The 11,609-nt window shown below is 58.4% G+C and overlaps 1 protein-coding gene across 8 annotated transcripts in view; it reads right to left on the reverse strand.

Annotated features, from left to right (window-relative positions):
• The window catches only part of COL16A1 (collagen, type XVI, alpha 1), a 48,835-nt gene extending 37,232 nt beyond the window's left edge, over positions 1 to 11,603 (reverse strand). For 4 of the 8 annotated variants that reach the window (XM_014549534.1, XM_014549531.1, XM_014549533.1 and 1 more), the window contains exons 1-19: positions 11,331 to 11,603; positions 9,652 to 9,758; positions 8,251 to 8,325; positions 8,041 to 8,158; positions 7,015 to 7,138; positions 6,471 to 6,737; positions 5,779 to 5,859; positions 5,479 to 5,604; positions 4,664 to 4,717; positions 4,341 to 4,367; positions 3,762 to 3,797; positions 2,759 to 2,785; positions 1,656 to 1,718; positions 1,332 to 1,373; positions 1,164 to 1,208; positions 1,035 to 1,070; positions 603 to 665; positions 239 to 283; positions 60 to 155 (exon numbers count right to left, since the gene is read on the reverse strand). In XM_014549534.1, the coding sequence (XP_014405020.1) occupies positions 60 to 155; positions 239 to 283; positions 603 to 665; positions 1,035 to 1,070; positions 1,164 to 1,208; positions 1,332 to 1,373; positions 1,656 to 1,718; positions 2,759 to 2,785; positions 3,762 to 3,797; positions 4,341 to 4,367; positions 4,664 to 4,717; positions 5,479 to 5,604; positions 5,779 to 5,859; positions 6,471 to 6,737; positions 7,015 to 7,138; positions 8,041 to 8,158; positions 8,251 to 8,325; positions 9,652 to 9,724 (1,398 nt within the window). In that variant the 5' untranslated portion in view covers positions 9,725 to 9,758; positions 11,331 to 11,603. The remainder of the gene's footprint in view (positions 1 to 59; positions 156 to 238; positions 284 to 602; positions 666 to 1,034; positions 1,071 to 1,163; positions 1,209 to 1,331; positions 1,374 to 1,655; positions 1,719 to 2,758; positions 2,786 to 3,761; positions 3,798 to 4,340; positions 4,368 to 4,663; positions 4,718 to 5,478; positions 5,605 to 5,778; positions 5,860 to 6,470; positions 6,738 to 7,014; positions 7,139 to 8,040; positions 8,159 to 8,250; positions 8,326 to 9,651; positions 9,759 to 11,330) is intronic. The other 4 variants (XM_014549530.1, XM_014549536.1, XM_014549532.1 and 1 more) reach the window with 4 other exon arrangements.
• Between the last annotated feature and the right edge of the window lie 6 nt (positions 11,604 to 11,609).

An 11,609-nucleotide genomic window follows, 5' to 3' on the forward strand; every position in this document is an offset into this window, starting at 1 on the left:
CCCCCACTGGCCAGGCAGGAGAAGGGTCTCAGAAGAAAGGAGGGGCCAGGAGTACTCACCGGGATCCCAGGAAGTCCTATACCAGGGGGCCCAGGTTGGCCAGGTGGCCCGGGCTCTCCTGCCAGCCCCTCAGGCCCGACAAAGCCAGGGTCTCCCTGGTCAGGGGTGATGTGGGTGTGAGAGAGCTGCCGCCTGGGCTCAGCACCCACTCTCCACCCCACAGACACCCACAGCTCACCTTCTGTCCCTTGGGCCCCATGACACAGATCTCTCCCGGCCGGCCCTGTGGGTGGGTGTAAGAGCGGCCAAGGCTTGGCCCAGACCCACTGCCCACCCCACTGTCCCTCACCAAGCCAGACTCCACCCAGAGCCCCAAGGTCATCAGACGTCAGCCTCAGGGTATTGGAGGTCGGGGCTCTTAGGCCGGGAGTCAGGAGGCCCCCTCCTGGCTGTGACTCCTCAGGCACAGCCTGCCCCTCCCAGGCCTGTTCTGTCTGAGCGAGGGTATCAGGGTGGATTCCGATGGTTAAATTCTAGCATTCCAGACCCGCAGGCTGAGGGACGGGGGGCTGTGGTGGGGAGGGGCTGGGAGCCACACATACATCTCGGCCTGGCTTTCCCATAGAGCCCTTGATGCCTCCGTCTCCCTTCTCTCCTTTCTGGCCCTGGAAAAGGTAGAGACAAAGTGACTGGGGTTGAGGGAAGAGAGTGACTAGGGTTGAGGGAAGGAAGAACCAGGGCAACTCCATCCAGGGGAGAGACAATTCCCTTTGAGACCCAGGCCTCTGCTGCCCCTGAGATTAAAGGGCCTCGTCCCCACAGGAGGGTAGACAAGAACTCCCAAACCAGCCAGACCACTCACTCTGGGGCCGGTGGCATTTCCCTCGAGGTCTTGGTGGGAATTTGGGCATGGTGGGATGACTGGGAGTGTTGGCGGGTACTGCCAACTCTGTGCCTGATGTCACCTCCCTCCTCATGTCTGCAGAGCCCACAGATCTCCCTGCCACCCACCCCTTCAAATCCAGACCCGTTACCTTCTGGCCTGTGGAGCCCGGGAGTCCTGAGGGTCCCTGAGATGAGTTGGGGACACAAAAGAAGGTGTGATAAAGGAGAGGAAGGCTAGGGCCCCACTGCCCCTGCCCTACCCCTGGTCCCACACTCACCAAGGCTCCTGACTCCCCCTTCTCTCCCTTCGGGCCTTCTGAACACTGAGCAGGGAGACAAGGTGTTGAGAGGGGCCCAGGGTCCCCCCATGGGCTGCCAAGGGCACAGCCCCTTCCCCAAGGCTAACCCCATAGGGCGCTAAAGCAGGCCAAACCTCCAGTTCTTACCTGAAGCGGGGCATCCGGGGAGATTCGGACACAGTCATTGCCCTGAGGGTAGGGAGCAAGGGATCAGGGGTGGGGCCCCTAGGAGAGTCTCCCCAGACCTGTTTTGAAGAGGATGGGCCCAGGAATCCCACAGTCCTAGGTGCCCCTAGAAAATAGAGATTTCCACACTAACCCCTAGACAGCTCCTGGCCCTCATCCCTCATGTGGGCCAGGCTGCAGGCTTCCAGCTGAGATGACGGGGATGATGGCTCACATCCCAGCCCACCCCCACCCCCCGGGCACGGCTGGGAAGGGTCCTGCAGCAGGCACGGCTGGGGCACTTACCCGGGCTCCCTTCTCTCCCTTGAGGCCTGATGGGCCAGGCGGGCCCTGCTCACCTTTCCCTCCCTGTGGATGAGACCAAAACGGGTGCTGGGACCAGAGGAGGCACAGGGAGCCTCCCTAATCTGGTTTTCTCCACCGTCCACCCCACATGGGTGTGTAAATGAGCACAGCCCCACCCAACCCCCACCACACACACAACACATGGATTCCATATGCATTCAACCACACGTCCCTCCCAGGCCAAGAGGCTCTAGCTGGCAAACCTATAGTCCCACGCAGAGGGTGTCCCTCCCCCCACACCCCTGCCCAAGCACACTAGCTCACACGCAGCACCCAGGGACACAGGGACACGTGCATGGACGCAAACGTGGAGCAGCAGAAACCCACGGAGATGAGCGTCAGGCTGCCTGAGTTCAATTCCTGCTCCTACTGCTTTAGTACGTGACTCAAGTCCTGTGACCTCTCTGAGCCTCAGTTTCTTCATCAATAAAATGGGGCCCCTGTCAGCAACTATCTCAACGTGTGGTGCCAGGTGTTTATGCTGCAGGTAGAGTGCTTGGCACAAGTCCTAGCACTCAGTCAGTATTACATACTCACAGGTACGCACAAGCGCACAAGCTCACACGCACACGCATGCGGCCTACCCCATCGCTCACAAGCTCTACAGTCCTGTCAGGCCCACAGGTATATGGATTCAGCCCTCAACACCACTACTGTGGGCTACACACATGCAAACATGTGACCAGAGGTGCATGTAGCCACACACACACACACAATCACTGACACACACGTCACACACGTGGGCACGGTGGGGTTTCGGTTGACCCACCCCACAGGATGCTTGAGAGGATTCGGGAAGGTCATGGATGTGCACATGTGTGGCCCACGGCCCAATGTGCAGCAGGGCCTCTGAAAAGGGCGGTTTTTAACACCCTTATACACACCCAACCTTCATTCCTTCCAACACGCACATGTCTAATCCCCACACACACGTCCAGGCTCAGGTAGCCCTGACAGACACGCAGCCCCGAGGTGCCATGCTGTGGGATGGGCTGGGATCTCCGAAGGGGGCAGGAGTGTCCTGCTCTCCATCTGGAACTCACCTGGAGGCCAGAGGGACCCGTTGTGACCTGAGGGGACAGAGGAGAGAGCATTACACCTCAGAGAGGGAGAAGAAACCGGGCCCAGAGAGGACAATCCATTTAGCCAGGGTCACACAGCGTGGTGACAGGAACAACACGCTGAATCCCAGTCCCTGATCTGTCTCCCAGGCAACCAGCCGGCTGACTTGGTACCCTAAGGCTGTCAAACTTGCACAGGGTCCAACCCACCCTCTCCAAACCTGCCTGGCTTTGGCTAGCTCCGACCACGGTTGCTAGGATAACATGGCTGCTTGGTTGCCATGGTAACCCTGTATATCTGTGGACTGCAGCCTTACCAGATTTGGTTGGGGACTAGATGGAAAAAGGGGCACTTCCAAGGGCAGGGGGTTTGGAGCTGAGGGGAGCAGGACTTGTAGCCTTTGTGGACCAATGTGACTTGTCACCTCTGAATATCAGGCCTTGGGGAAGTGGTGACTCATGCTGCTCACGGAAGAGGCACAGTTGGGTACCAGCTGGGCTTGCACTGAGTCCCTCTCCCTTGTCCTTCTGGACCCCAGAGGGAGGGTGGGCAGGGCCAGCTAGAGAGGGCGAGGAGGGGAGGCCTTGAGCCAGCATGTGTTTGGGGGCCAGTGCTGGGCTGTGTCACTCTGAGTCCTTCCCCTTCTCTCATCCTCCAAGACCATGTCGGGGCCCTCGAGCAAAGCAGGCCTGAGTCCTGGGGGGGGGAGTGCAAAGCTGGGATCTGCAGCCAAGGCCCTGATCCTCCTGGCCAGCACCCCATCCCCATTGCACCCTGGATCCCAATACATGGCCCAGATCACAGGGCGCGAGGCTGCCTTCCATGCAGCCTGGCTGGTGAGGATGGGGGGAGATGGGCAGAGAGGGAGTGTGAAAGTGCACAAAGACCCCTTGTCCTTAAGCAGAAAGCTGCCAAGCAAACCTCTGAGCAACGCTCACTCCCAGCCAGTGCCCACCCCACGCTGCACATGTCCTGCTCACTCACGTTGCTTTCCCGGGCACCATGGACACAGGGTGGGCACTGAAAGGGAAGAACAGGCCAGGAGGTCAGCTCGGAGAGCTCAGGACCACCCATGCATCCCCACACACGCACCAAGCACACAGAACATCATGTATGTTCTGGGCGAAGTCCGAGGGAGCATGAAGATAGGAATCATATCCAACAAGTCTTGCCCCTTAATTCCTACCCACCCAGAGCCAGGCATTTCTCAGATGACGAAACTGAAGCCCAGAGAGGAATAGCAGTGGGCTCTGGGCCACACAGCTTGTCAGAGCAGAATGAGGTCTATAATCTGGGGTCCCATGGCCAAGGCCTGGGCTCTCCCCATGATGCCCATGGCCACTTGCTGCCAACTCAGCAGGAGTGTCCAGGACTAAACCCCACCCCCAAGGAAAGGCAGCAGACAGACATGACCCAGCACTGATCCCCCAAGGAATGCTGGGAGCTGTGTAGTCATCCCACACCCCCATGCCCAGGCTCCAGTGCCCCAAAGCCTTGTCCAAAGGGTTCATGCTGGCACCTCTTCAACCGAGCTCTTTTTGCCAGTCTAGATGGGAGGCTTACCTCATCGGGGGCTGTCTCCTGATGGGCCTGGGAAGAGGGAGGGCATGGGGGTGGGCAGGGATTGGAGGGGATGAGGCACTGCTTCTAACACCCCTGCCCAAGAACCACCAGGAGCAGGTGCCCTCAGTAATGCCAGGTACTGTGTCTGCCTCACTCCCATTCATCCTTCCTTCTCAGAGCTGGCACCTATGTGTCTTAGCTCTGTCCAAAGCGGGGCAGGTGGGAAGCGTGTGGGAGCAGAGTCTCTTATGCAAGAGGGCACGGAGGGCATGGAGGGCAGACTGAGGGTACCGTGGGCTCCTCCCCCCGCCCACCATCTCTACCTTTGTTCCCCTTTCTGCCTTCTGGCTGATTCTTCCCGTCAGCTGGGCATCCACCTGGGCAGACAGAGTGAAGGGGGGCTGTTGAGGAGGGGCAAGTCTGGGGCCCATGCTGGAAAGGGGTACTCAGACAGGTGACATCTGGCACCTCCCGGGGCATCAAGAGCCTGTTCAGGCCCCTGACACCCCACTGACCCCTTCCTTTCCCCCGACCCACGTGATGTCGGAGAAAACGGGACCGTGAATCAATGAGATCCTGTGTTCCTGCAGCCAAAGGCTGGGCATGATGCCCAGTGGGCAGGGAGGTTGCCCAGCCGGTGGGTGGGGCTAAGAGAGGAACTGGGCTTCCAGGCTACCCCTAGAGAACCTGCGAATGAGCAGGACAGCTGGCCAGGATGCTGGGTGCAGAACCAGCCTGGCCTTGACCGGGGCTGGGCCCAGGAGAGTGAGAAAACCCCAAGGGAAGCAGTGTGGTCTGGCCTCTGGCCTCAGGTATCCCTGTTCTGGAAACTGCCTTTGGTTACAAACCTCAATCTTGCCCTCACCAGGAGGGCCTGGGGTGGCATCAATGAGGGTCTGGGTAGTGCCAGAGCTAGATGGGCACAGCTCAATGCCAATAGGCAGGCAGGCACAGGGTCACCCCACAGGCTGTCTCTCTGCCTCCCTGAACCCTATAGGAACGGTACACACACAGGCAGACCTCCAGGGCCCTCCCCACCCCAGGTACAACTGACCCTGGGGCAGACCTCAGTCAGGTTGGCTGAGGAGTGGTCTCCCTATGTCTGCTGGGCCCATGTCTGCCTGCCCTGCCCACCCACCTTGCTGCTTTGAGGTTCTTCCAGGCAGAAGCAGCGAGTGTAGACCTTGCCCTCCGTCTGCGGGTTGATCTCGATGAGCTCATTGCTCTGGGTGTCCCGGCGGGCCTTGGAGGTCTCTGGAGGGCACTGCCCAGTGTGAGGGAAGGGCTGAGTTCAGGACAGAAGGCTGACACTGCCCTTCACCCACACATCTTAAGATCTCTAGGCATCTCCTCCTCATCGCCCACCTCCAGCACACTGTGCCCCTGCGCAGTGCCCCATCACCCCCTCCCCCCGCTGTGCTGGGGCCGGGCCACTCACCCCTCCCGGTAAGATCTCACAGCAGCCCTCCTCCAGCACCAGCTCGGGGTCGCAGTAGATGTGTGCCTGCTGAAGGTCAAACTGCAGGGGACACACAGTCAGCTTCACTCCATTTTAACAGCTAGTCCTGGTCCCCAGTGAGGCACGGAGAAGGCTCCGCCCTAGGATTTGGCCTCAGAGGGTTTCTAGTCTGGCCTGGGAGACCATCAGGAATATCGTTGTCACCGAAAGGGAACAACACTGCGTGTGCAGGGAAGAGGGAGAGGAGGGAGAAATGTTCACCTTGGCCCAGAGAAACGGGGAGGAGGAGGCTCCATTCCAGCTGGGCACGCAGGACCAGTAGATGGTCAGCAGATGGGCATGCAAGGAAAAGCATTGCAGGTGGAGCTAACAGCACAGGCAAAGGCATGGAGGCGTGAAAGTCTAGCTGGCGTGGACGGCCAGGATGGAATCAAGAAGAACAGAGCTGCAAGGAGAGAAGTCAAGGAAGCCGCCGCTGCGCACATCTGTAAGGACCAGATTGGAAGGGCCTTGAATGCCAGGTGACTGTGTTTAGGCTGCATCCGGGGGGCAGTGGGGAACCAAGCCAGGATTCTGAGCAAGGGAAGGACCTGGTCAGAAACAGATTCCAAGGAGCTCGCTCAGGCTCCCAGAAAGCGGGAGCAGGGGCCAGAGCCCCACCCCGCACTCACCGAGACGGGCTTGGCCTGCTCAGCATCCAAGCCCAGAAAGACATGACCCACAGGCCGCACGGGTCGCCGGGGCCCCAGAGGCTGGGAGGAGGCTGAGGTGCAGTCCACATGCACGGAGGCCACGCGTTCTGCCACGCTCAGCTGCAGCTTGTGCCAATGCAGGTCAAAGAGCTGGGGCACCGAGAAGATGCAGGACACAAAGTCGCCGTCGTGGCCCAGGGCCCGCAGTTCCAGGCTCTGCTCTTGGCTGTTCACTTCCAGGGAAATCTGGGTGGAATTGGGAAAGATGCAGGACAGAGGATCAGAGCCCCGGGACCACAGCATGGCACAGTTCATTTCACAGGAGGGGAAACTGAGGCCCAGAAAGGGAAGAACACTGGCTGGGGTCACAGAATGAGAGAGGTGCTGGCGGGGTGGGGGTGGCCTTGAGGGTGGGCACTGGGGCGTAGCAGGGAGGCCCCAGACATCCCCACCTGGGACAGAGCTGGGCTGGACTAGTGCTGCTCTCAGCCCCAAGAGCAATAGGTGGAGGAGTGGGGCTCACCTGCGGGTACCCCTCTCCATCGGTCACTTGAAACAAATACCACGTGTTCTGGTGGGTGTGTTTCTTCAGCAATAGCGTCAGCACCAGGGTGAACTCATCGGGGAGGCCCCGAGGGAATACTCGGCTGGGGACAGAGGAGGGGGGGTGCCCAAGGCTCAGGGGAGAGAACACCTGCTGCCCACCCTGGGCCCTGGGGACTGTTGAACCTACACAAGATCCCCGTAGGCCCACACTTTCAAGTACACACCCATTCATTTACAGACATTTCTTGAGTGCCTACTATGTGCCAGGTGTGGGTCTGGCTGCTAGAAATGACAGTAGTGGGAACACAGAGGAGGTGTCTACCCTCATGGAGCTTTCAAGCCTGACGGGGCGGGAGGTGATGGGGGGAGCAGACCATAAACAAAGAATCCCCAGAAAGACTATTTCACCATCTCATGACAATAGTGGCAAGTGCTTCCAAGGAATTCAGGATGTCCTAGGGAGAATAACTGGGTGTGTGTGGGGGCAGGGTGGGGGAGAGTGGTGGGGAGCAGGGAGGAGAGACACTAAAAAAAGATGAAAAGGGTTCAGTAGGACTAGAGAAGCAAGAAAGAAAGGACCGTTTTGGGAGATGAGGTTGGAGAGGTAAGCAGAGGCCAGAATATCCAGGGATTTGTGGGAGTTTGGACCTTTCTCTCTCTCTCTCCCTCTCTCTCTCTCTCTCTCTCTCTCGCGCACACACACACACACACACATACACACACACACACTTGCCAGGTTCCACCCCCATCCTGGGGTTCTCATGATACCCACAGGATGCAGACCTATCCCCAACCACTGCTAACCAGAGACAGGAGAGGGACAGAGTGTGGGCCTGGCAGGCACCCCCTCTTTGCCCACCCTGCAAGCCCTAGGAGTGGAGACCAGGGGGTGGGATAAAATGACCCATGGGTGCTGCTAGGCTTAGCACCTTCACATCCAGCATTGCTGGTGAGTGTGGCTGAGATCAGTATGGACTCCCAGCGGTCACTCTGGGGCCTTTACCGTGTGGGCTGGGTGAGCGGGGTCGCCCCCAGTCGCAGGATGAGAGGCCCATTGGGGTTGCGGATCTTCTTGATGGCAGATGTCTTCATGAAGTTGAGTCGGCGGATGAGGTTGAAGCCTTCAGGGGAGACACCGAGTGTGGGGCAGATGAGTGCAGGCCACTCCAGAAAAAGGCAGAGGGGAGGACAGCAGGATGAGAGGGGCACTCACCAGTCACATTGGTCGATAAGTCACTTCTGTGTTCCAACTTGAGTCCTTCTTGCTGCGAAGGTGGGCACTTCTCACCTGGAAGGAAAATTGATGTGCACAGGTTAAGGTAGCTGCACAGCCAGGCTCTTGGGGGTCCAGGAAGGAGTTTATAGTCCCGATTCCGGACCTTTAGCCAGGCTGTGCCTAGGTAAAGGCTCCTGGAGAGGGGACAGCTTACTTCAGGTCTCTAAAACCCTGAGGGGACAGGCGGGTACCATGGGCCTGCCTCCTCCCTAGGCCTGATTGAGCAGCAGTGTTGGGAAAGGCGTCACAACAGGAGAGGTGGGGGCTAGAATCACAAAGGCCTTCCCATCAATACAGATGTGGTAGCTGGGACAGGACTGTGAACACAGCTCCTGGAAGCTGCACATTGGACTCCCTGGCTGCCTGGCCGGAAGAAGACATCTGGATCCCTAAGCCCGATGACTCCACTGGGGCCTCCCTCCCCCAGGTCTGACCAGAAAGATTATCACTGTACTCAACAGCAGCAGCAATGGGTGAGTCACCCCATGGCAATGGGCCCAGATTCCTTACAGATGTTGAAATTCTCTGCCCCATCCCCCAGGGGACCCGGTGAGACAGAGGAGAGCAACGCACATGTGCACACATGCAGAAACACACATGTACACACACAATTCACAGGCGGTCACGTGCCCCCAGATGCACACCTCTCCCGCATCAGCCTCCTTCGGCTGGATTTGGGTTCTAGCAGTTCAATTTCTACTCAGTTAGGAGGCTGAACTACCGAGCCCAGAGGGCACCCGGCAGGGCAGGGCAAGTTGCCCGGTCAACTTCCTCTGGCTTTGGGCCTTGGAAAGCTGCACCCTCTGTCTCATCCAGCGTCTGGGCCTCAAGGCGGGCCCTTTATCTGAGATCCAGGGCCAGCGTGGAGGAGGAGCACTTGGCTGGAGGATGGCGTCTCCACCTTGAAAAGGATCCGAGGGGCCTGGGTCTCTTTCAGGATGCAGCTTCCTTTTGCAGGAGAGCCCCCTGCCTGCTCCTCTCTACCCCACGGCCCGACCCGCACTCTGTGCACAGAGAGGTTTATGTATCAGGGAGGACGGCGTTGTCTCACACACAGACACAGGAATAGGCACAGATGCATAGAGCGACTCTGGGATGCAAACACAGAGAGGCCCAGAGACACACAAATATGCAGGCAGACACACACACACACACACACACACACACACACACACACACACTCGAGCTCACCTGGCACAGGCTCACATGCACAAACACCCCAGACCACCCTGCGCCCAGCCTCCAGACTCTCCTATACATGCCCACACGGCCCAGGACACAGGTACATAGGACCTGGCACCTCAGGGAGCCAGTCACAGGCCTCATGTGTCATCTCACCTGTATTTGCCCCATGGCTGCAGGTGGCCCAGAGACCAAGCAGCCACAGGCCAGGAGCCCAACATGCCCACATCCTGGCTCAGAGAGGCCGGCCACAGCCGCAGCACCTGAAAATCACAGAAACCAGGGAAGTGGATTGCTGAGCTCACGCGGCACAATTCCACATGTGGGCAAGTAGCAGCCAGCCCCTGAGGCCCAAGCACTGGTCTGGGGTGGCAGGAGGTCTGGCCAGGCATCAGTCCCTCTCAGAGGCCCAGCCACAGGCTTTGGGCTACGATTTGGGCCAGGGTGATATTCAAAATATTTAACCACCGGTATGGCATGGACAGCAACCAGCCAGAGCAGAGTGCTGGCAGGAGCACAGCGTCCAAGCGGCATCTGGCTGTGCCGGTGGAGAGTCGCTGGGTTGAGGAGACATGTAGGGGATCCTAGAAGGCCAGGCCGATTGGGAGAGTGAGGGAGCTGGAGGCAGAGGCTAGTCACCAATACACTTGGAAGTATCTGAATATTTTATCAACATTTTACCTGTGCGCTGTATTTGTATATACTAGCCTGGTACCTGGCGAGCTGCACCCAGCTCAGCCAGGAGGCCCTGCTAGTCACCCACAAGGCCAGGGGCTGACAACTGGGCTGTTTCCTGGCAGGCATCACAGGGTTGTATGTGCGCCAAGGAAGCCTCCCCCATGGGTACAGTGAGCGGGAGAGCAGGTCACCAGGGCTCAGGTTGTTGCCAACCTTCATTGCTGATAGATGTTCATCTTTTAGTTTTATTAAACCCTGGATGGATGGACCCAGATAAATCAATGCAGGAGCAGCAAGCAGCCAGCAGAGCCATACATCAGTCAGCCTCCCCCAAGACTCACACACACACGCGCGCGCACGCAGAGTCATGCATGTGTCAGCATGACACACAGATATACACAGGATATACACACAGACACACATATGCCCATATATGCATACAAGCCTACCTCTACACAGGCATGCTCACAGAGATCTATGTTCACCAACATACCCAGACACAACAGCTTGCACATACACACGTGTACACAGCTAGCCTATGAATGGCCTTCCTATTGGGAAGTTTTTAGGCAAGTCTGACCTCATTCCCTCCGGCTGTAATGAATTCTATTTCTCCTCCTCAGCCCTGGATAGGGAATGAGAACAGAAAGGACTCCCTCACCTCAATATATTTGGAGATAGGACCCCAACCCCCTTCTTCCTGGGGCAGAACTGTTCTCCCACTTTATTCATCATCCCCCATTCTGGGGGTGTGCACATCCCATCTCTCAAACCCAATCCTGGCCTCCCCCTCCTTCCAGTCAATGGAAGGGCTGCCAACTGTTTTGAGACGTGTGAATGCATGTGGAGGCGTGAACATTGATGTATTTGTGTCCCCTTCCCACTCCTGTCTCTGGCCTCCACTCCCCTGGCCCCAGCCAGAGCCAGGGGCTACAGGGACAGAACCTGCCAAGAGATGATCCCACCCCAATACAAAGGCACAGATCTGAGGATAGGGAGAGGCAGAACTGGGACTCAGTTCAGAGCTCATTCCCTATAGACAAGGCAATTGAGACCCAGAGAGGAAAAGCCACTTGCCCCAGGTCACACAGCAAGTCAGGGCAGAAGGGACCCTTCAGCCCAGAGCCAGGAAGCAGCCCACTCTGCCCCCTACTTACCGTGGCTGGAGATCCCCCTACCTCACTGAGAATCCAGTGCAGCCCGGGGCAGCCAGCCAGGGGGAGCAGGGCCTGGGTTCCTCAGGCCCACGGGGTGTCCTCGATCACTTCTGGCTGTCCTCGGGTCCCCAGCGGCCCAGGTCCTGAGCTCTTGGGGCTGAATGCTGCCCAGGCTCTCGGCCTGCCCGCCGGGACTGGCGGGACTGCCGGCCACTCCGGGTGGGGGAAGAAGGGGAGGTTCTAGGGGGCTGGGGATCAGCCAGGGCTGCTAATGGAACA

This window comes from Myotis brandtii, unplaced genomic scaffold (assembly GCF_000412655.1).
Source record: "Myotis brandtii unplaced genomic scaffold, ASM41265v1 scaffold555, whole genome shotgun sequence".
NCBI lineage: Eukaryota > Metazoa > Chordata > Mammalia > Chiroptera > Vespertilionidae > Myotis > Myotis brandtii.